The sequence below is a fragment of the Nannobrachium achirus genome (assembly GCF_963921795.1).
Source record: "Nannobrachium achirus genome assembly, chromosome: 8".
Classification (NCBI taxonomy): domain Eukaryota; kingdom Metazoa; phylum Chordata; class Actinopteri; order Myctophiformes; family Myctophidae; genus Nannobrachium; species Nannobrachium achirus.
The window spans coordinates 14,158,335-14,180,546 of record NC_137817.1 but is presented as its reverse complement, the minus strand read 5'-3'; the positions used below and the strand labels follow the sequence as shown (position 1 = coordinate 14,180,546).

Here is a 22,212-nt window from a genome sequence, read left to right as displayed (position 1 = left end):
CCTCACATCTTTGTTGCACAGCCGATCCGGCCAATATGCTCATCTATGGAGATCTCTGATGTCAACATGCCCATATGGGCATGCCCCTTTTGTGAAGCTGATTGATTTGTTTGGCCAGATGCCATGACGGCACATTGAGGTTAGACACTCCATATTGCCGTCAGGCAGAAACCATGTATCTCTATATTTCAACTTTTATGTTTTTTTTTTGAGCGGTGCTAATCACTCCTAAGTCTGGCTTTGTGTGTAGGTTCCTATGTTCGATTGTCCGTATGGTAACGTCATAGAAAGTATGCAAAGACTGTCATCACCACAGCTGATGTCACAGACAGAACGGCCCATACAAGGAGATAAGCATGTGTGTCATGTTTGATACCAGCACACGTGCAATTTCTTTGTAAATGAAATTAATGATGCCCTACTTCATTAGCCTGACTGCAAGCGTCAGACTCTATCACACACTAACAGGGGGTGGTAATGTGCGGACTGATTTATCAGGCTAACCCAAATTAGTTCCACCCACCAACAGGGTGTGGTAATGTGCGGACTGATTTATCAGGCTACTACTTCATCAAGTGTTGCACTAATGTAGAGAAAAGAGCAGATCTACAAGCTCACGTTGTATAATTATGTTGCCACCATACTTGAATAAGCAGTCTGTCACGAGTGAACACTTTGTGCAAAACCCATTTTCTGTGGGAGAATATCACAGAGCTGTGTACTTCAACTATGTACTTAAAAATGTATTTAATTTGGACCTCAGAGCCAAGTTCCGCTGGCAAAGCAACTTTAGGTACATAACAAAATGTAACATCTTTATTTAGTGTAGTGTTTGTGTATGTCTTGTCTTGTCTTGAAAAAAAAAACAAAAAACACAGGGCCTAGTTAACAATGTATCTGTTTTTATTGAAACGAAAAAACATTTCATTCACATTTAGAGCCAAGACCATAAAATAATGTTCTAGCTCCATAAGGCACTTTTATTCAAATCTGTTATAACAAAGTAGATTCCCTATCGAATAGGAAAGGCACTAAAATGCAGCAGATTGTGATGACCGCAATGTCGAGTTCCTAGGTTCTTTGAGTACAGGAGGAGACAATATATTGAATTAAATGTTGCCCTATTATCCTATGGTCCCTTGTGAGTAAAAGAGAAAGTGGAACAAACTTGCGATGGCTACAAAACATTGGCTTGTTTCAGAGACCAATGTTTTAAAATGCCCAAGATGTCTGTATTGTGCCCTAACTGGCACAACTATGTACAATAATAGTTCTATTTTGTACTTTAGAATATCCTGAAATTGATATTCAACGGTTCCAACATAGCTTACTAATTATATTTTAAATATATTTTCACCATGTATTTTATTAAGTTCAATTAGATTTCAATTTGGAATGTTGAAATGAATTGCCAGGTTGACAACACCCCTAGTCAACAGTGGTGTTCTCTGAGGTATCAGAATGAAGAGAGGTACCATGCAGTAAACTAAAGAAGAAAGAAATGAAAAACAGCATGCCAAATAAAATATATCGCAGACAGCTACAGGATCTCATACGAAACAACTGTAAAACATTCCCCATTGCAGAACTGTTTTCAATGTCACATTTTATACTGCACATTAACTCATGTTATGATAAAAGGATTCTCGCATCAAAGGAGCATCCCGCAGTTTTAAAGACATTTAAACACCTGTCATTACAGCTGTTACAACCTCATACAATTTGTTACCTAAACATTTATAGGTTTTTAAGAGTGGCAGTGTAAATGAATTGTCAGTCATATACCAATCTAATTCCAGGTGTACACATAATGTTGACGAACTAAGTGGACAACAGCTGCCAGTGTTTATTTTAAACCCCATGTATTATAGACAATAGTGAAAAAACCCCATGTATTATAAAATATTCTCTACAGTGTAGAGTTTATGATCATAACCTAAAAGAATCCAAGCACCTTGAGACTCTTTCAACACATCCTTAACCAGCTCCTGTACATAGATTAGTGTTCATTTATAACTCAGAATGTACAAATGCAACTAAATGGAACCTTACATTGTACCCTCTCAGAGTTACTGCATGTTAGAGGATTTTTACTGTGTAGTATTGTAAACGGTAGAGGAAAAAAAAAACATTCCACCTGAGGTTACATCTTGTGCAAGGGTACATAATAAGAGTATAATTGCGACCGTCGGGTTGCAAGTTACTATCAAAAGCTCCACCGGCTGTATGTCTGTCTGTCTGCCCGTCCATCACGTCACACTTTTGCCCTACTCTTTTCTCCGGCACCGTTGCCCCTATCCATGCCAAGCTTTGCACACACACTCCTTGCTGTCAAACAACAACCTCCATCCACTCATTTCTCACAAGGCCCTCTTCTAGCGCCACTATCAGGCCGATTTTTGCCAAACACATTTTTGGACACAGCTCCTACAGATTTTGGCCTAAAAATTGGCCTATTCCCTCCTGATTGGCTACGATTGACTTCTAAAGTTTGTATATGCAACCTGATGGTCGCTTATCTCCCGATTAGGGAGTCTTACTGGTTATTTAGTTCTGCTGTTATAATGTCTGAGGAAGCGGAACAAAATAATGTGATTCTTACTGTATGTCCCCGTACACAAGATGTAATAATAAAGAAACCTTGAACCTTGCCTAAACCTGTAGTGTCTCATGTTGTCGGTCCTTTCAACTGCCTTGTTCCCTTTCCTTTCTTTCCTTTTCCCTTCCTTCACTGTTCTCTAAATCTAAACAGAGCATAAAAGCCTTAAAAACAAACACCCTCCTCCAAATATGTCCATATTGATAGAAATATGGAAAGAAGACAACACTGTGTGTTGTTCTTTGGTCACTTTGTCAAAAACATAAGGATACAAAAAAAAGAAAAGAAAAAAGTATCTTATTAAAATGTCTTTTCCCTAGCTAGTCGTCCAAAAACTCCTCATCCAAGTTGACATCTGAGGTGTCGATATCGTCATCCAGGTCAAAGTTGTCCAGGTCGAGATCATCCAACCCCTGGAACAGGAAAACAAGTCACAGTTTGCATTATGGACAACCTGGGAGATGGCAAAGTACAGCCTAATTTAAACTTCGTGCCAGTGTCACACACTGAAAATAGCCAATCGGGAGAGGGCAACGCGTCTTGTCGATATTTTCACACACAACACTAATGTGCAATTAAGTCTAAATCTGGCTTTTGGCTTAAATGTGGCACAGGGTGTGCATAAGAACATACAAATACTGTACATGTACTATTCTTTTTTTGTGCTAATATGCAGGGGTGTCACACCAAATTCTGGGCCCTGGGAGCTTGTAGATCTGCTATTTTTGAAAAATCGTGAAAATGTGTGCAAGTCTTGAATATTTTCAAATCCTTCAAATAGCTAAAATATAAAATACTTAAGCCTCCTCCACCTTGGGCCCTAGTAACTCAGTCCCACTTCCCCCCCCCCCCCCCCTTGTGACGCCCCTGATAACATGGAAGAGCCAAGGCTTTACCTCATCATTCATCTCCATCTCTAGGTCTTCTGGCAGTTCCTCAGCTCCTCCAGAATTAGCCTCTTCTACTGCCTTCCCGGGTGAGGGAACTGCTGCTGGGACTTCAGGTACTGCTGGCTCTGGGGCTGGAGGATCCACCACCGAGGGCATCAGGATTGGTTCTGGCACTGCTGGTGTTGGTACAACCGCCTCCTCAGGGGCGGGGGCTTCGGCGGGCACTGGCTCCATTACCGGTATTGCAGATGGGACTGGGACTAGTGCTGGTGCTAGAATGGGTGCCAGGTCTGGGATTAGAACAGTGTCGGGGAACGGCTCATTCACAGCCAAACTGACTGGATCTTCTAGGGTGATGAGTTCATCCAATGCAGCAGGTGGTGCTGCAGATTCTGGAACAAGCACCGTCGCTGCTGCCTCAGCGGTAGCGGGTGTCGGCTCTGTCGCTAGGGTTTCTGTTGGCACAAGGACATCTGCTGCTACCGACTCTGAAACGGGCGTTTCCGATGCTACCGTTTCCTCAGTGAAAGATATTAGGGTGTCAGTAACTGGGACGTCCTCTGTCGCTATGGTTTCTGCTGGCGCAGACTCAGTTTTTGTGCATTCTGTTGTGTTGGTCGGCGAGGTGGTCTCCACAACAGGCAGTACTGTTTCGGAAACAATGGTTTCTGTTGCTTCAACAGGAGGTATTTCAGTCGCCAGAGACATTTCCTGGACGCCTATCTCAAGTGAAGATACAACATCTTCCGTAGATGTGGGAAGTAGCACTGGGGGCTCTGCAGTGGAAACCTCTGTAATGACTGGCTCTGTATCGACTGGGGCCTCTACTGTGGGAGGCTCTGTGATGACTGGGGCCTCTACGACGGAAGCCTCTGTGACAACATCGTCCAAAAGGTCTTGTTCTCCACTGACCGGAGCCTCCTCTGACATGGCGATGGTATCCGCTTCCACTGCTGCTTCCATCTCTGGCTCAGCCACGGTCTCTTCAGAGGAGACGGGTTCTGCTTGCGCTGGTTCAATATGCTCCGTCAGTACTGTGGCCGCTGGAGGCGACGTGTCCACCGGCATGGATTCTTGCTCTGCTGCCGTGACAGGCTCAATTAGCTCCCCATCATCTTCGGAAATGGGTTCTTCCACTGCTGCTGGTTCTGAGGCTGCAGACTCTACCACAGCTGCTGCCACAGGGGTCATCACTTCCTGAACAATGACCTGTTGGGAATTTTTTTAAATGACACATCAAGTAGGTTGTTGACAGCTATAATCAAATATGAACAAATCTACAGTAGTAGTAAAACAGAATGGGTGTCTAATATTTTTCGGTTTAAGTGATATAGTGGTGGTATATTTAAGGCCTAAACATCCATATCCATAATGTAATCACATCACTGCCTCTTTTGTATAACAGCAAGATTCACCCAAAAGTTAAATCTAAAACATGATGCCAACCCTAACCTTGCTTTGCAACGAGAACTATTGATTATGCTCTCTTTTACTGTGTGTTGTGGCTTATTTGCTTTTAATCTGATTCATTACTTTTAGCCCCAGAAGCATTTCCCATCTCCCACAAAAGGCCTTGCCTTTTGCCAGGCCACGATTGTAAATGTTTTTAATTTGTCTTGCCTGGTTAAATAAAGGTTAAAAACAACAACAAAAACTCCAATGCATTCCAATGAGGGGTTCCAGTTTGACTGTTAATTCTTAGTGGTAGGACACAGGGTGAGATATGAGAAGCTAGACAGACTTTACCTCTGGCTCAGCGGACTTTCCTGTGGGTACGTAGCCTGCACAGTCCTCCAGAACATTACGATCCTCGTTGGGCTTAAGGATAAAGACAACAACGAAGCTGCTGTCATTATCTCAAATGAGTACGATATTTGATAATGCAAAAAATGTGGTATGTTCATTTAACCACTTAAACCCTATATAGGGCTGAAAGCATGTGAGAGGCCAGCATGAAAGAAGGGGCTTGCACACTGAAAGTCTTTCAGTCTGAGAGTATACAAATGGAACATTTGTGAAATAAAAACATTTGAGAACCACTGCTGTAGGATATTTTGTAACTGAACACACAATTGAACCCCCAAAGTTAATGCTCTACTATGAAATGTAAACAATAATGTACAATAATATGCACCACTGACCATAATGAGTGGGTACTCTGCAGCAGGTCTGACCGTGACGTGGGTCTCTTTCAAGTACTGCTCAGCCAGCAGGGCCTGCTGCAGGCCTGGGAACAGATTGCTGTATTGGGTCGGGTCAGCCAGAGCATCTGCTGCCTTCTGGTTCACCTTGGACAGGCTCTCTTTCCACAACTGCACCACCCTGGAGGCAAGGGGATGAGAGGGCGCACAGGTCACTGAGCATGTACTGTACAGGGTTCTTCCCACACATCTTTACCAATTCATTTCCAAAGCTTTTCCCAAACTTTTCCAGAATATTTATACCAGATTTCCACGACTATATAACAATAATTCAGCTCAATAACGAGTCGCTTACTCCTATGCGCAATGCCCAAAGACAGGTAGTGTATGCCAGTGGTTCTCAACCTTTTCAGGCTGTGACCCTCGAAATAATCATATTTTAACTGGGGACCCCCCACCCTGACGAGCACTAAGAGTTGAGGAATTTTGTATAACACGGTTTTATTGTGAAAATAGCCGATCTACATGCCGATCTACATGCCTCTAATATTTGACAATTTGGCCAATGTTGAATTAGTCATTTCAGAGGTATTAACAAAATCAATAACCAAAGACAATGCACGCATAGCTATTTTTTCCAGGACCTTCCAGGACCCTTGATAAATTCCAAAACTTTTCCAGTACTGGAAAAATATTGTTCTAATTTCAAAATATTTCCAGGAATTTCATGACCATGGGAACCCTGACTCTAGCTAGTCAGATACGTATAGTATATCCTCACTGTCAGGTAGAAACATCATATCTCCATATTTCAACTTTTTACATAAACACATTTATTTTGGACATACAGTATGAGGTTTCCACCCGACAGCAACGATATGTACACTATATAGTCAAAATATAATGTATATCTTGCAGATTTCACATCAAGGAAGCATTAGAGCATGACAACAGAAGTAGAAATGCCAATAAAACGATATCGTCAGTACATGTATGTATTCGCAGGCAGCTGTACCTAGACACATGACTGGGCAGGTATGTCCTGGCCAGGAATGCAGCCTCTGGCAGCCGGTTAGTCTGGAGGAGGAGATCCAGACATTTCTCCAATCTGGAAGGGATGGAAATAAATATATATATATATAAATCAAGAGCAACATCCAACAAATCTGGATAAAACTACCACTCCCTCCCCCTCCCTTGACCCCATTCATTTCGTCAGACACTCACTTCCCCTGGAGGAAATAGGTGAGGAACGCCACGTTGGTCTTGCCGTCTTTCTCAGCCCCCTCGGCCAGTTTGCCCACCATGGCTGCGTTGCCTGATGCCGTGGCCAACAGTAATAATCCTCCATAGTCCTGGGCATGGTGCAGGCACTCCTGCGCCAGACCAAACTGGCACTTTGTGGTGGCTAACTCTGCCAGTTGCTTCCATTTATGCTCTGACTGCAGGGCCAGTGTGACAAGGTGTGAGGATTATCATCGTCAAGGGGAAAACCAAAGATATAATACAGTGCCAAGCAGTTAATGACACACAGCCAATGTTTGCAGGCTAACTCAAGTGAGGTCTTTAAACTTGTGAAAGCTAAAAAGATCTGTGAATGATGACTACTATCCTACTAGCTTGTGTGTGTGTTTTTGTGCGTATGCATGCGCCAATGTGTACAGACCTCTGCTTCCAGCGCCAGTTGGTAGGCAATCTTCAGCTCCCCCAGTTGTAGAGCCAGCTCAAACCTGTGTTCTGGGTCAGTGGACACTGCCAGGGCCTGTTGTCTGAAACCCTGTGCAGCAGAGGAGATGACACAACCAACAGGATTTCAAGTACTGCAATCATTGTCAACATTCAATGAAGGAAGCAAACAACAGGTGTGCAAGTTAATAACGTTGGACTCAAAAGTAGAGCCCGACGGATGCCATATATTCGGACCGATACCGATGCTTGCCGAAGGAGAGTCCTAGACCACCGATTGCCGATGTTTTGTCCAATGGTCCGGGGACCAACAGTGGTCCTTGAGAGGTTTCCAGGTGGTCCCCAGCAAAATGATGGAGATTTGGTAACCAAATGGACCCTTTATAAGATCTTTAACTCATGAGTGTAAAATTAAACCCAATGGATCCTTACGGGCAACGACAATATATTCTAAGTTTTGGGTCTGAGTGGATAAATGTCATCAAATGGTGGTCTAATATTACTTATAAAACAACCGATACATCGGGATTGGGGTCCAAAAACGACCCACATATCGGTTTGACGCATCGTTTACCACCTGAAATGTGATATTCTTGTTGTTACTGGCCGGCTCAGAGCCCAAACCGTTTTAAGTGAATGGAAAACGGAAAATGGAAATTGACCCAAATCCACTCCAGAGCTGTTGTGGCCAACACTAGGTGAAGTAGGGCACGGCTGAAGAGGAAGGAGCATGCTTTAGTTCTAAATCCTTCCACAAAATGAATAAATAAAGGTAAGATAATATAAAACAGACAACATTCCTGCCTAGAGGGTGTACATCTGGATAGCCTTGTGCTTTATCAAAGAGAAGGAGACTCTGACCTTATCAATCATTCATACAGTCTCATACATTTGTGCATGTGCATAATCCAGTCTTTCCATCTTTGGCAAAGTACGAAAATAACAGATCACGTTTACCTGTTTCTCCAAGAAGTTGGCCACGCGTGTCCGCTGTTCCTTGGGGATTGTGGGTAGGACCTTGTCGGCCATGCTGAAGTCCCTCCTCATGACGGCTGTCTGGTATTCCAGCACAGACACTAGCAGGGAGTAGCTGATTATGTTCAGCTCCTTGTCCCCCAGATAGAGGTGGTTGTCCTTAGGGATGTAGCCTAACAGGTACATGGTCCTATAAAGTAAAGCAGACACAACAACTGAGTTACCCTCTATTAGATCACACAGTTCAGTTTAAGCCTTAAAACACGCCAGTCTGACAGTTAAAAAGAGCAGAGGTTCAGAGCGATGGGAATAGTATGGTGTATTTTCAGACCTCACTGAAGAGGTCGGAGCCGAGGCCTGATCAAAAGAAAATGTAATCTGCTCTTGGCCATCACCCGCTCTAAGCCAATCACTATACAGTTGAGTACGCTGTGCATATTGAAAACACACAGCAAACATCATCCGCTTGTTGATACAGTATTTAGTCGTCATAATGGCATTTTGAAATAAAGACAACATAGATCAACTGGTGTCTTTGATAGAGGACACCACACCTCTATGTAATCTTTCAAAATGGGCCAATGACAGTTTACGGTAGGTCCAGGTGGTGGCGAGAGACAGGAGGCTCTCCGCATTTGGTTAAGCTTCATTCTTCTTAATTTGTTCTGATGATAGATGATATTCATACCACAATGTTTCATTATGTCATTGTTGTGATTGTAAAAACCAACATAACTAACTAATTTCCACTCAACTGCTGACTGACTATATAAAGACTCACCTGTCCAGGTGAGCAACGGTGACAATCTCTCCCCCAACATAGTAGTTGAGTCTGTTGACAGAGCTGGTGTAGATGAAACAGTCTCCGACCCACACTCCGGTCTTCACCACCTCCTGGATCTCTCCCAGCACCTAGGCAGTGATAAGAGACAGAGACATGGAGACAGAGAGAGATTGGAGAACCACATGAGGAAAAGGAGAGAGGGCGACAGAAGGCGGACACGGTAAACAAAATTTGGAGAAACATGAGAAGCAAGAAAAGGGAGTCAAAAGTTCTAAACGCCATCTAAAGATAAATAAAGCTACAATTAGCCGCACTACGAGACACCAAAAACATTAATTATGAACAGTTTCCTTGAGAACAACTTCCAGTTGAAGCAGAGATTTTCAGACCTCAAATGCGTCCTCTATCCCGTCCTCTGTTATGTTCTCCTTGGACTCCTGGGCTGCAGCCACTCTGTCCGCCAGGTAACGCAGCACAAAGAAAGACTCCTCTGTGGCGATGCACACCAGCTCCCCAGAGTCTGACCAGAAGATCTACAGGCAGGAGAAGGACAGATGGTTGTAGATAAAGATAAAGTGGCATCACACATAACACTCTGATGGCAAGGTTTTTCCAACCCTGGTCCACAGGGACTGTGGCTTTTCTATCCTACTGGGAAGTTAATTGCATTCACCAGGTGTTCCTGTCATGCTAGCCGTAATCAATCCTAATCAGCTCCCTTGCCAAGAAATATCCACCCGTTTCCGCAGGGATTTACAGTAGAATTATGTGTGGGACACATCCGGTAAGCGTGTAGAGAACAGCTGAGAACAGCCGACAAACAAGCTCACATCGCCGGAACTGCCGCCCACCTTCTGTGCAATACACAATATCAGGGGATGCTGGAAACTTGTGGATAGCCTGTTTGTGTTTTATAGCAAATTGAATGTTGCTAAATTTTACACTTAAAAGAGTGAGATTTGTTTACATAGCTGATATATCCACACCCCTGAAAACACTATTCCACTTCATGTAATACAGAAATAACCTATTATATTCTGTTCCATCTTATATGAAAATTGGCTCATGGGCGTCACAAACGTATTTAACATCGGTTTATCTAACATCCGGATTTGATTGGCTGACAGTGATCAGGATTGCTAGATTTTCCTAACAATCGCCTGAACATCTAGTAACATAAACTGTGATTTTGTCTCCAGAATGTGAAACAAGAGAATTTGAGACACACATGTTTTGGTTGAATCTCGATGCGGCGGACCAGTTCAGTGCTTTCCCAGTCGTAGAAGGCTAGACCGTTGGTCGACCTCACACCCAGCAGGAAGCCTCCATGGATACCTGGGTACATCATTATAGTTAGATTAGCAAGGAAATAATGCGCTCTGTCTCTCTCTCACACACAACAACACACACGACTGACTCAGTGCCCTTTATAGTGTTTAATTATAATAACCAGATGTAAACATGTCTGTAAGTACCAAACACTTCCAGGCTACAACCCTTGATGACAACATGAAGTAAAACTCACCTTCAGCTCCAAAGTCGGGCTTAAAAGCCTTCTTTTCCTTGAAGTTCTTAAATATCTTGACCATATTGCTGCTCTCCCTGGTCGCATACCTAACAAAGGGACACATTATAGGTGTTTAATGAAAGTGACTTCGCTTGTTTAACCACTTTAACCACCCTGTATACTACTGACGGGGGACACCAAAGGGCCCAGGTTTTCAGTCTACACTTCAAGTCACTCTTCACTGTAGCCCATCTACAAGCTCACAGAGCACTGTGTGAGCACGGTGTGAGCTTGTAGATCGGCCATTATACAGGTAGCCCCAGTATAGGGTTCAAACGGTTAATGTGTTGGTTAGGACTGGTCCAGGTGTGTAAGAACCTACTCTGAGGAGTCGTGGGCCCAGACAAACTCCTGGGCTGAGCCAAAGCTCTTGTTCCTCAGCGCCATAGCAGTGTAGATGATGTACTCCCCGTCTCCGCACACCACCACAAACCTGAACGTACACAGCAACAGAGGGTGGAGAGAATCATTAACATTAAGGACATTGATCAAAGACGAATACATACTCAATCCTATCCACAATCGGCACAAACACATTTAACCCCCCCCCCCCCCCCCCCCCGCACACACAAATAGACACACACTATCTTTCATTCATTCACCACATAGTTCTCCACAGAGTATAGTCCTTGAATACAAACTGTAAATTAGTTTTACGACATTTATGTTTTATTGCGGTGTGTATAATAATTATGCCCAGTGCACGAGTGAAAATCTATATTAATAGCCAATAGTTTATCATTATGTCACTTCTACTCTTCCTATGTAAACCCACTCCACCAGCACATGCATCAAGCCTAGCCCCTCACCTCCCGTTTGGGCTGTGTTGGATGGTCTGAGGGTAGATCTCACAACTGCCCATGTCCTTGACAGCCAGAGGCAGCCTCTCCCCGTCCTTGATCTCAGCCTCTCCCATGGCCTTCAGGTTGGCCTGCTGCACCTCAGAGTGCCGTGCCCACATAATCTTCCCACTGGAGTCCATGGACATGGCCGGCTCCTCACGGCCCAGCTGAAACAGAGAGGTGACCGGGACAGGGCGGAATGTTGCATTAGGAATTAAATCAGGCGTCTTCCAACGTTTTCAGGCCAAGGACCCCTTAGTTGAGAGAGAGATGAAGCAGGGACCCCCACAACCTTTTCATAGATTCCATATAGTTTCATCGTTTGACAGCACAATCATCAGTGTATTTTGGATTCATGTCAATTTGTGTTTTCAGATATTTAACCACTTGAACCGTCAATACTTAATAAAGTTGACCTTTCACTCTGTACTTAGGCTGATCTTTTCCCCCCTTTACACCAAACCTCTTTGCCAAAAAATAGCTGATCTACAAGCTCACAACGCCTTGCAGTGCAAGGTGCTGTGAGCTTGTAGATCTGCAATTCTTGGCTAAAGTTCTCAGAATAAGGATACTAGGGTTCACATGGGTAATATAAAAAAGGAGAAAAATGTTTCTATCACACAAAGATTTGGAGGACCCCCTATAGTAACTCTTGAGGACCCCCTAGGGGTCTCGACCCCCTGTTGAGGACCCTTGAATTAAATGCAAGAGGAGAAGGTGCAAGAGAAGAAAGGGGAGGAGGAGGGAAGAGAAGTTCCAGTGACCTCTTAAGAAATGTGTAACAGAGGTTACTGTATATCACAGCTAGAATACCTTGATGATGAGGCTGCCTTCATCATAGCCCAAAGCCACGTTGTTGGAGCCACGCTGGCTACACACACACCACACCCGCTCCATGCCGTAGTTGAGTGTGTTCTCAAGTCTGTAGGTGCTGGAATGCCAGACTCTAACAGTACCTGAGAAGGTGACAATAAGGTAGAAAAAGTTAGTTTTGTTTTTAAAGTAGAGAAGACTGTGCAGTCCACTAATCTCATTTTCCTGTTCTGAAACCAACAGCCGGAAATGTTCCCAGCAGAGGTAAATGCGGTTTATACGGTTTGAGTAATGTATTTCTCATCTTGACTTGAATCAATGAATCCTACTACTCACCGTCCTCAGAGCCTGTGAGTATGATTGGCAGCTCCGGGTGGAAGCTGACACAGGACACATTCTGGGCATGACCTTCCAAGGTCTGCACACACGTCTTATTCTAATACAGAAAGGATGGGTCAGAGTCAGTCAACACAGAGCCAGAGGGACATGGGAGAGAGGTTGCTAACATACAACTCAAGATCAGTGGGGAACTTGAATAAGTTCAAACCTCTCTCCATCTACATATGCACAGTTTATTACTGAAACACTATATGTCCATTTCAGGGGAACAACTCATTAGATAGATACCTTTATCTATCTAATTACTTGCAGTTCATTGTTTTAAAATATAGAGATTTTGCCTCTGTGTTTCATGATTTCTTTTTACCAGCTCAGTGGCTTTGTGGTTAGGACTCTCTTAGTCTCGCGTGGCCAGACTGTTGCCTCCGCGATTTGGTCAAATGCTCCCGGCATACAGTCTGGCAAACCGGAATAGAAATGATGAGTGCGAGATAAAGCGGAAGTGAAGCCTCCTCGTCACTTCCGTTTCCATCTCACATCGCACACATTTATCATTATATAAATAAAAATCATATAAGCATGTTTAGCTTGCTGCTTAGCAGAAATGACATTTTAAAATATATTTTCTTGAACGGTAATGCTCGTTTCCATTACTCGCCGTTAGGGTGCTGTTCCAGACTCTATATAGCATTCAGAGATTGTGGAATAGTTGTCTGGCTACGCGAGACTAGGACTCTCTAACCAGAGATTGGGAGGTCAGACTCCGAGCACTATACCTTTAAAAGAGTAGTTCACCCCCAAAATGACTTTTTTTCTATTGATTACTCATGCCATGGAGACTAGAGTTCAATAATATTTTTTGGTTTTTGTCGCATTCCTAAGACAATAATGTGATAACAATTAATTTACCCCCATTCATTCCGGATGGTGACCCGTTTCTAAACGGGTCACCATCCGGAATCAATGGGGGTAAATTTACTCAAATCAAATTTTTGTCTTAGGAATGTGACAAAAACCAAAAAATATTATTGAACTCTACTCTCCATGGCATGAGTAATCAATAGAAAAAAAGTCATTTTGGAGGTGAACTACTCCTTTAACTATAAAAATATAGTTATAGTTAATAATCGAGTCAAATGGATGGCAGAGTTCACACCAACTATAACAAAAATACAATGGTGAACGATATAGTCATAGTGCTCGGTGTGAATGTCACTTTACTTACTCTTTTTTAGAAGTGCCACAATTTGTTTGAATGGTGTGTATCGGTTTAAAATTGAAATGTTACTTTTTGCAAATAATGGATCAACACGGATGATGTCTATTATTTACCTGGTAGTCCCAGATCTTCACCAGACGGTCATCTGCCCCCGATATGAGGTAGGGCTTGTCTCCTCCACTGTAGTAGTCAATACAGTTGACCCCCTTCTCATGACCCTCTAGTGTGAAGTTAGGAGTGTTGGAACCCAGTTGCCACACCTTAAAAACGCACAAAGTTGTACACAACCTTGAGTACATGCAATGCATGTCAGTGTGTAGGAGCCATTTAGAGTCAAGTCGGTCTGAACAGAGCTTTGGATGCTATATATACACAGTATATTTTGGAATTGCTTTCAGTAAGACCTGTTCGACATTTGCATTAAAAGATATTATAATACTAAGGTCTAAATTATGTATAAACTATATAGAATATAAGCATAACCCTAATGTAGTTTGGCTAAAGTTTAATGATCCTTCTAAATGTATACGGCAGCAAATCTAACCTATAACTCTATACTGTATCTATCCAACCATAGCCCCAGCTGGCCAGCAGTGAGTTACAGTATGTGGTAGCTAGTGTAAACAATCAAAGCTTTAATGTTATTGGCACAGTTAAACCCCTTCTTTTCCCTTCCAATAGATTTGCATTAACGAGAAAACAAAGCAGCTTGATGTTTATATGTGCTATACTTATGTCCACAAACTAGTTGGCTCCAATCCAATGCATCAGCACACAACAACCAACTCACGCTCCTTTTCATGATGCGCACAGTGCCGCGCGCGCGCGCGCGCACACACACACACACACACACACACACACACACACACACACACACACACACACACACACACACACACACACACACACACACACACACACACACACACACACACACACACACACACACACACACACACACACACACACACACACACACACACACACACACACACAGCACTTGAATGGACCTCAATGCAAATAAGCGGTTACAGTAATATGCGTTTATGTTTTTGACAGTGGTGTGCAACTGTATGATTTTATTACTGTACATGAACTACAGAGGTTCATACGTACCGACAGGCCTCATATGGCCTTATTCGGGGAAATATATGAGACTATTTTGACCTAAAAAACAAACTAAAGTGTAATACTTTATAACATGTGACAGCGATGCTTCAGTAGTAGTATGGACATCGCCCTAGGGCCTAGAATGTAGAATCATATATTGGAATACTTACTGGAATGACTATGCAAAGGCAGTCATCCTCCACTTAGCATTGGGTTATTGGTCGCCTCCACCCCGCACATTAAAATCCTTTAACGCACACCTAGTTGTGGATTATCCTTTACCTTTCACATGCCTTCGCATTTGCATGCAACTGAGTAGGTGACGTGTGTTTGTTGAAATGATGTGTGTGAATCACAGAGCAATTTAGGGGTGGTGCATTTACAGTACAGTATATAGCACCTTTATCCAGGAGCTTTACATTCACCCATTCATACACATATATACATACACTGATAGCGCAGAGGAAACCATGCAAGACACCAATCTGCTCACCGGGAGCAACTAGGGGTTCAGAGTCTTGCTCAAGGACTCTTCCACACCAACTCTGGGATCGAACTGGGAACCCTTTGCGAACCCTCCGTGTTCTAAAGACGGCAACTCGACCCCTGAACCACTGCCACCCCAGAAAACGTGTGTGTGTGTGTGTGTGTGTATACAGTACACCGTACCTTGATAGTCCTGTCCAGGGAACAGCTGGCAAACTGGTTGGTGTCTTTTGGATTGATGACAATCTGCATGACATAGTGAGTGTGTCCTTCAAACACCTGGCTGCATGTCCACTTCCTGTCCCAGTCCCACAGCTTGATCAGCATGTCATCTACACACATGCACGCGCACGCATGCACACACACACACACACACACACACACACACACACACACACACACACACACACACACACACACACACACACGCGCGCACGCACGCACACATACAAGCGCACGCACACACACAGAGTGTGTTGGGGTGACAAGACATGATTATTATTATTTTTAAATACACATAAAATCATCTAAAATCTGTATATTTTCAAAAAGAGTTTGTGGGCGAGTTGTGCACTCTTTGTGGGTGTTTCCTGTACCACTGCTAGTGAGGATGAAGGGCTGTGTGGGGTGGACAGAGATACAGCGGATGTAGTCCGAGTGGGCCTCAAACATATGAGATCTCTCCAGGGTGTTGTAGTTGAACACATGGATCTGCATGTCGTCCTGGAATCAGATAATGAGACACGGAGAACATATGAATTACATTGATGTTCATACTTTAGCTTTTTGTGTCCGAGAAAGTATTTAGTAATGTACAGTAATTATATAAAATATCGTACTGATGGACTGATGCCCAACGCATTTATCATGGGAATATAGATCAGGCTTTTTTTATTATTATTATTTCTTTCAGAAACCTGCAAAAACATGACTATACAGAGATAAAAAGAGCGCGCTCATGGTTTTAAGGCTTTATGAGGCTTACCGCTCCAGCAATCACCCAGTGTTTCCTGGCTACAAACTTGGCCACTCTGACAGGCAGGTCACACACTTCAAAGGTTTTCACCAGGTTCTGCAACACACAGGAAGATCCACGCAGGATTAACATCAGACGGAATACATTTCAATACATGAACAAATGGATGAAGATGTTGTGAGATGAGTGAATTCATGGAGGGCTGGAGGGTTACCAATGCATGTGTGTGAGCAAGCACGTGCACACATAGACAGTTTACAGTTTAGGCATTTAGCAGACGCGTTTAATCCAAAGCGACTTACATAGACATCAAAGGGGGCTCGTGCCCTCTCTCCAGACCATGAAAGCAGTTCTTACTATGGTGAAAGAAATGCAAATGCCCTCTTTTCATGCCATAACTGAAGGCAGCATTCAAGAGAATTGCCTTGTCCAAACTCTCCTGAACTTCTGAGCATCTTATGTTGAAATCAAGAAATGTGTAGAAATCAAGCATCGAAAATAGCCAACCTTCAAGTTCGGAGGTCGGCTATTTTCCATGTTTTCACCAAAAGGCCCTTTTAGAAATGTCAGCCCCTGCCTCTCTAACATTCTCTGCACGTCCCTGTGTGTGAGAGAGTGAATGAATTGAGTGACTGAGTGAGTGAGTGAATAAATGAGGTGAGTGAGAAAGTTGAGTTTTGCGCAGTGAGAGTGAATGCATGCATGAAATTATGCAGCATGAATAGACAGAATAACTGTCTGCCTGCCAGAATGTGTGGGTGTTTGTGATGTGGGACTTGTGCACGAATGACTGCACGAGTGCACTGACTGATGTGCATGGACAGCTTCTTGGACCAGCTGCCTTGGCTGCCCTGCCCGACTGAATATGCGTCGTTAAAGTCACCTCACCTGCGATTCGTGGTTCCAGACCACCACACTGCCATTGTACAGGCTGGCCACCATCCATGGCTCCGTGGGGTGCAGGTCCACGCTCTTCACGCGGTCTGACCGAGCTGTCAGCTTCCGCTTGATGTCCAGCCGCAGAGGCTGACGGGCAGAGACAGGGCAAGAATGAGACAGGAGGAGCCAGGGGAAACAGGGCGAAAGTGAAATCAAAGAAAAACAGTGAGTCAATTCATCCACCAACAACAATCACGATAAGCTGACCCCATTGAATTTGAGGGTCTGTTGTGTTGGGCGTTTGGAAGGTATCCTATTTGTTAAGAGTTTTTTTTATGGCAATGACAAACTAGAAGCAAATACCATCATACATATGTTATGGAATTTATTCTGGAGATAGTTAATTGAGGGGGCGTGTCTGTTTATAGCATTCATTCAATCATTCCACATTTGAGCTGCATGAATGCATCGGTATTTAGATAATCCATAGTTATCTCTTTCAACACAAGCAAAACATTCAAAGCCTGTTTGTGCTCTAAACAGTAACTTTTCCAATACAACTGCACCGTTCGTGGTAGCCTATGTGCGGTGTTGCACTTGTGAACAGGCTACCAACCATACGTTTGCTTTATGACACAATGTAGCCAATCGTAATAACCTGTTTCCTGGAAGCTATAACACTATAACAGTTTATCTACACATTAAAATATTTGCATAGTTGTTTTTTATTTTAAACGGAGACTTCGAGTAGAAAAACACAATCTCTATGCAACCCCCTTTCCTTCCACTGTCTGTCAGAATGAATCGGGGTGTATGCTATGCACTATCGTGAGTCGTGACAGAAGAAGTTAGCGCAATTATAGCTGAATTGACGATATAGTTTTTGTTCTATTCGTTCAACCTACCATGTTTCCACGTTGGCGGGTGGTGTTTAACGAAGTGGCCGACCTCCCTGCTACACACGCTGGCCTGTCTGACGAGATTCTCTGCGGAGAATATTTTGGCGACGTGGATCCTGTGGAGCTTCCTGCGGGAGCCCTTCGCAAGATCCGGTGGAGAACCCAGACTGGGGTCGGTTCACGTTGCGTGTTGCAGATCCGGTCCGATTCTGGAACGGATACGGAAACAATGCGCACATGTATGTGTGTGTGCAAATGACCAGATTAAGTGGGCGGGCTCTAGACCGGACCACATTCGTTAGTTCGGAATAGAAAGCAGGCTTTCCACGGGTACTGCCGGCAAGCCTGGTGGTGACGAGGTGCGAGTGGATAACTAGAACATGCTGTACCATCCCGTCTCCATACAGTAAAACAGAAAACACAGTAGGCTACAGTAGACTAGTGCTCGTCATCATGAATGGATTTGGAATGGACGCCACATGCAGGTGAACCGAGGTACTTGCAGAAAATACATAATTCAGTTGGTCCAGTGTTCGAACAAAAACCTGTCAACTCAGTCTTTTATCACGTTCAACCTAGCGGCCCTATTTTGGGTATACATTTATAAAAAATAATTAAACAAGTTGACCTACAAACCACTGGAGCTTTTTCACGGCAGCTCTAATTGACTTAGTTAGTTGTGTAATAGGCCTATGTTAGCCTACTTCCTTTCCTTGTGAACACCTAGCTCTGGTCCATAGCGTTAGTGGAGTTCTCCCTAACGCTATGTTCCTCTACATCCGTATTCGGTCCGTGTATACGTCGGCCTTTGGCGAATTTGATTTAAATGTTTTAACTTTTAATTCAGAATACAGTCCAAAACAGTCCAAAACGGGCCGTTTCTGAATGCTGTTTGGAAGTGGCAAAACAAAACTTAGAATTAAGTATTGTAAGAACAAAATGAGACCCGGTTCGAGCTTCTCGTTGCTGTGGTTCAAAACAGAATGCTGGTCGTCCAGCAGCACTCGAGAAAAAGCAATCGGTTTTGATGCACGCTGCTCCTACCCCGCCCCCCCTCCCCCTCATTCACCCCGGAGTGTAGAGATGGGATTTATGGCTCTTTGGAGTGAGCCGGATCTCTGGGATCCGTTCCTTTCAAAGAGCCGTTCAAAAGACTGTCTCATTCTAGTTAGTAGTTACTCTGTAGATCTTTATTATAATTACAAATAACTTCAAACCTATATACATTTATTTCGGACATATAAAGGTACATACCTGCCATTTGAAAATAGCCGATCTACAAGCTCACAATTTTTTTCACGATTTTTCAAATGTTTTACTCATTGGAAAACCTGTGATTATATTATAATCATTATAATACAATATAAGTTTGTATTACAACTATCCTACATTATAATACACTATAATGGATTATAACAGTGATTATAATACAATATAAAGTATTAATGTATTACTATGATAATTATAATACACTATAATAGATTATAAAAGTGGTTATGACACAATAGGTACATACCTGCCATTTGAAAAATATTTTTTCTAAGTTTTTACTCATTGGAAAACCTGTGAAACAGGACATTCTGCATAATGAGTATGTTCTAATATTGGTAGGCTACTTAAAGTACATTTTGATACAAATAGACTACTGTTTTGCTTTTACTCAAGACAACATTCCAAACTTCTACTAAGTAGAGAAATTGAGTACTTTCCCTATACACCACTGTTCATTAGAAAGGAACGGCTGACGGCTCCCTATTATGAACCAAATCTTATCGTTCATTTCAAAGCCGTTCAAAAGACTCGATTCGTTCACGAACCTCTACAGCAGTGTGCTGTGTGCTGTGTGCAGTCAATCTGGTCGCTACTAGGCAGCTAAATGTATCATCATAAGTGGAGATAAGCAGCGTACAGTGTTGGAGGAAGACATATGTGCGTGCCTGCGTGTGGAAAATAGCCATGATTTTCCAGGTACAGTATACATGTTTTAATGAATACCTTTGCGCGCTGCCGCATCCTGCCATTGTTTACGTGGTTAGCTTGTAGCTAGGTAGCATGGCTAACACTCTTGGCATCACTTGTTATTCCTTAAAACGTAATAAATATAACGTGGTACATGTGTACAGTTTTGCCCAGAAGTGCAATATCCCATACTCTCATTACTCCGACCCTAGGCATTGTTTCATTGATTGATTGATTGATTGATTGATTGAAGACATTATTAGAAGTTTGCATAGAAAAAGGTACAGTTTCATGACGATTGTAATGTCTAGTCAGGTCCTCTCATACTGTACACAGCGTAGACACAGTCATTATACATGTGATGCAACATACATAACATGGTTATGACGCACACGCTTTATTAAAGGCAAGCGCCGTTGTTTTGGAGATAGAACAATGGCCAGACTTGTTGCATGCGTTGCCAAGGGTTCAAGCCAGGACCCCCTTGGCTCAGAGATGAAGCAATGACCCCAAGTAGTATAAATACAATTGTGTTGCAAATTAAACTATTCATAGATGACGTGTTTGACTGCACTGTCATCACTGATTTTAATTTAATTTTGTATTTGTTTAGTTACACATTATAGTGTGTTGGGACATGTACTTGTCTGCTCTTTTCCCCTAAACGTCAAATCACTTTGCCAAAAATAGCAGATCTACAAGCCCATAACACATAGTGAGCTTGTAGATCCACTATTATTGGAAAAGAGATGTGGTGTTGACTCATTAACTATTTTTGGTTTAATTAATTTGAACATACTGTGTTTGTCTTGTAATTAATTATGCTTCTGAAGAGATTACACTCCATGAATGTCCATGAATTAAATACTGAGGGCTCTCAACGTAAAAAAAAGACTGTAAAAGGTTTTATTTGAGATGTTCCTTTTAGGCAGGGTGTTTATCTGTACTTGTACTGTACTACATTTCAATTGTACAGTTCTCCATTTTTGTCTAATAAAATAAATAAATAAAAAACACTTTTTACTGTTAAATTACAATGTGTCCACAGGCTGCTGCGTAACAAGAGTACCCGAATCATCCCCGTCACCTCCAGCTGCCTCTTGCAACGACGAGGAGCTCAACAAGGTGCTGGGTGGAGTGACCATCGCTGCCCAACATCCAGGCGGTTCTGCTGCCCATGAAGACAGAGAAAGCCACCAAGAAATACATCTGCTTCATACTTCATACGTACAAACCCCACAAAGGCTCTTTTAAGAGACACCTACCCTCTCAATTTAAAAGGTTGATTCTATTACTGTCTATACAATACTGTACATTTTATACAAGCTGACTTTTCTTAAGCATGTCCCTGTGGCATGTCTATGTAGCCCGTCGTGGTCATGCCAATTACATACTACAAAAGATGTAGGCTATTGTTAGATTGCATGGCTTAGTGCTCAGTTTATTGTTCCTATTGATCATTTGACACTTTGACTAGGACATTTATAAAGATTCAATTTGACCATTGGCTCTGTACTTTCCTGCTCTTTTCTCCCTTCAAACCAAATCACTTTGCCCAAAATGGGGGCAGACCTCCATTCAGAAACACCCCCACTTAGAAACATCCCCATTCAAAAATAGGTTGGTGTTTAGGTTAGGTTTAGGCAAACATTAGGCAAAAATGCTAAATCTACAAGCTCAAACACGTGGCGCATTGTGGGTGGGCATCACAACGTGTTGAGTGAGTAGATCAAAAAGATATTCTATTATCATATGAATAGGGATGCTAGCGTTTAATTTGTTGATGGTCTAACTTTAATGTATTATTACTTTCATTCAGAGATACTCGGTAATACTGGATGGTTACAGTTTTCTCTGCAATACATGCTATATTAAGTTTACTGTATCCAATAAATTATTTGAAAGAATACAGCTTCTTCATTGACTCACTCTGTAACAAGTCAAACATATCACTAAGAAACTGAAGCATCTTTAAAGGGGTTTTAGTTATGGCTGAATGTTATGAATGCCTCTGGCTCTGTGTTATTTCTAGGAAAGCACAGCAAGTG

The 22,212-nt window shown here is 42.8% G+C and overlaps 1 protein-coding gene across 1 annotated transcript; it reads right to left on the bottom strand.

Moving 5' to 3' along the window:
- Positions 1-891: 891 nt before the first annotated feature.
- On the bottom strand, positions 892-18,328 carry LOC308289597 (coatomer subunit beta'-like). Its single transcript, XM_080731328.1, has 22 exons — positions 18,212-18,328; positions 17,316-17,453; positions 16,437-16,523; positions 16,048-16,174; positions 15,635-15,783; positions 13,969-14,115; positions 12,634-12,733; positions 12,298-12,440; positions 11,452-11,651; positions 10,965-11,075; positions 10,601-10,689; positions 10,304-10,410; positions 9,465-9,608; positions 9,073-9,203; positions 8,274-8,481; positions 7,297-7,407; positions 6,858-7,072; positions 6,646-6,738; positions 5,631-5,811; positions 5,236-5,307; positions 3,496-4,698; positions 892-3,012 (listed from the first exon to the last, which is right to left on the bottom strand). The coding sequence occupies exons 1-22, from the start codon at positions 18,212-18,214 to the stop codon at positions 2,920-2,922; spliced, it is 3,852 nt and encodes a 1,283-aa protein (XP_080587454.1). The 5' UTR covers positions 18,215-18,328; the 3' UTR covers positions 892-2,919.
- Between the last annotated feature and the right edge of the window lie 3,884 nt (positions 18,329-22,212).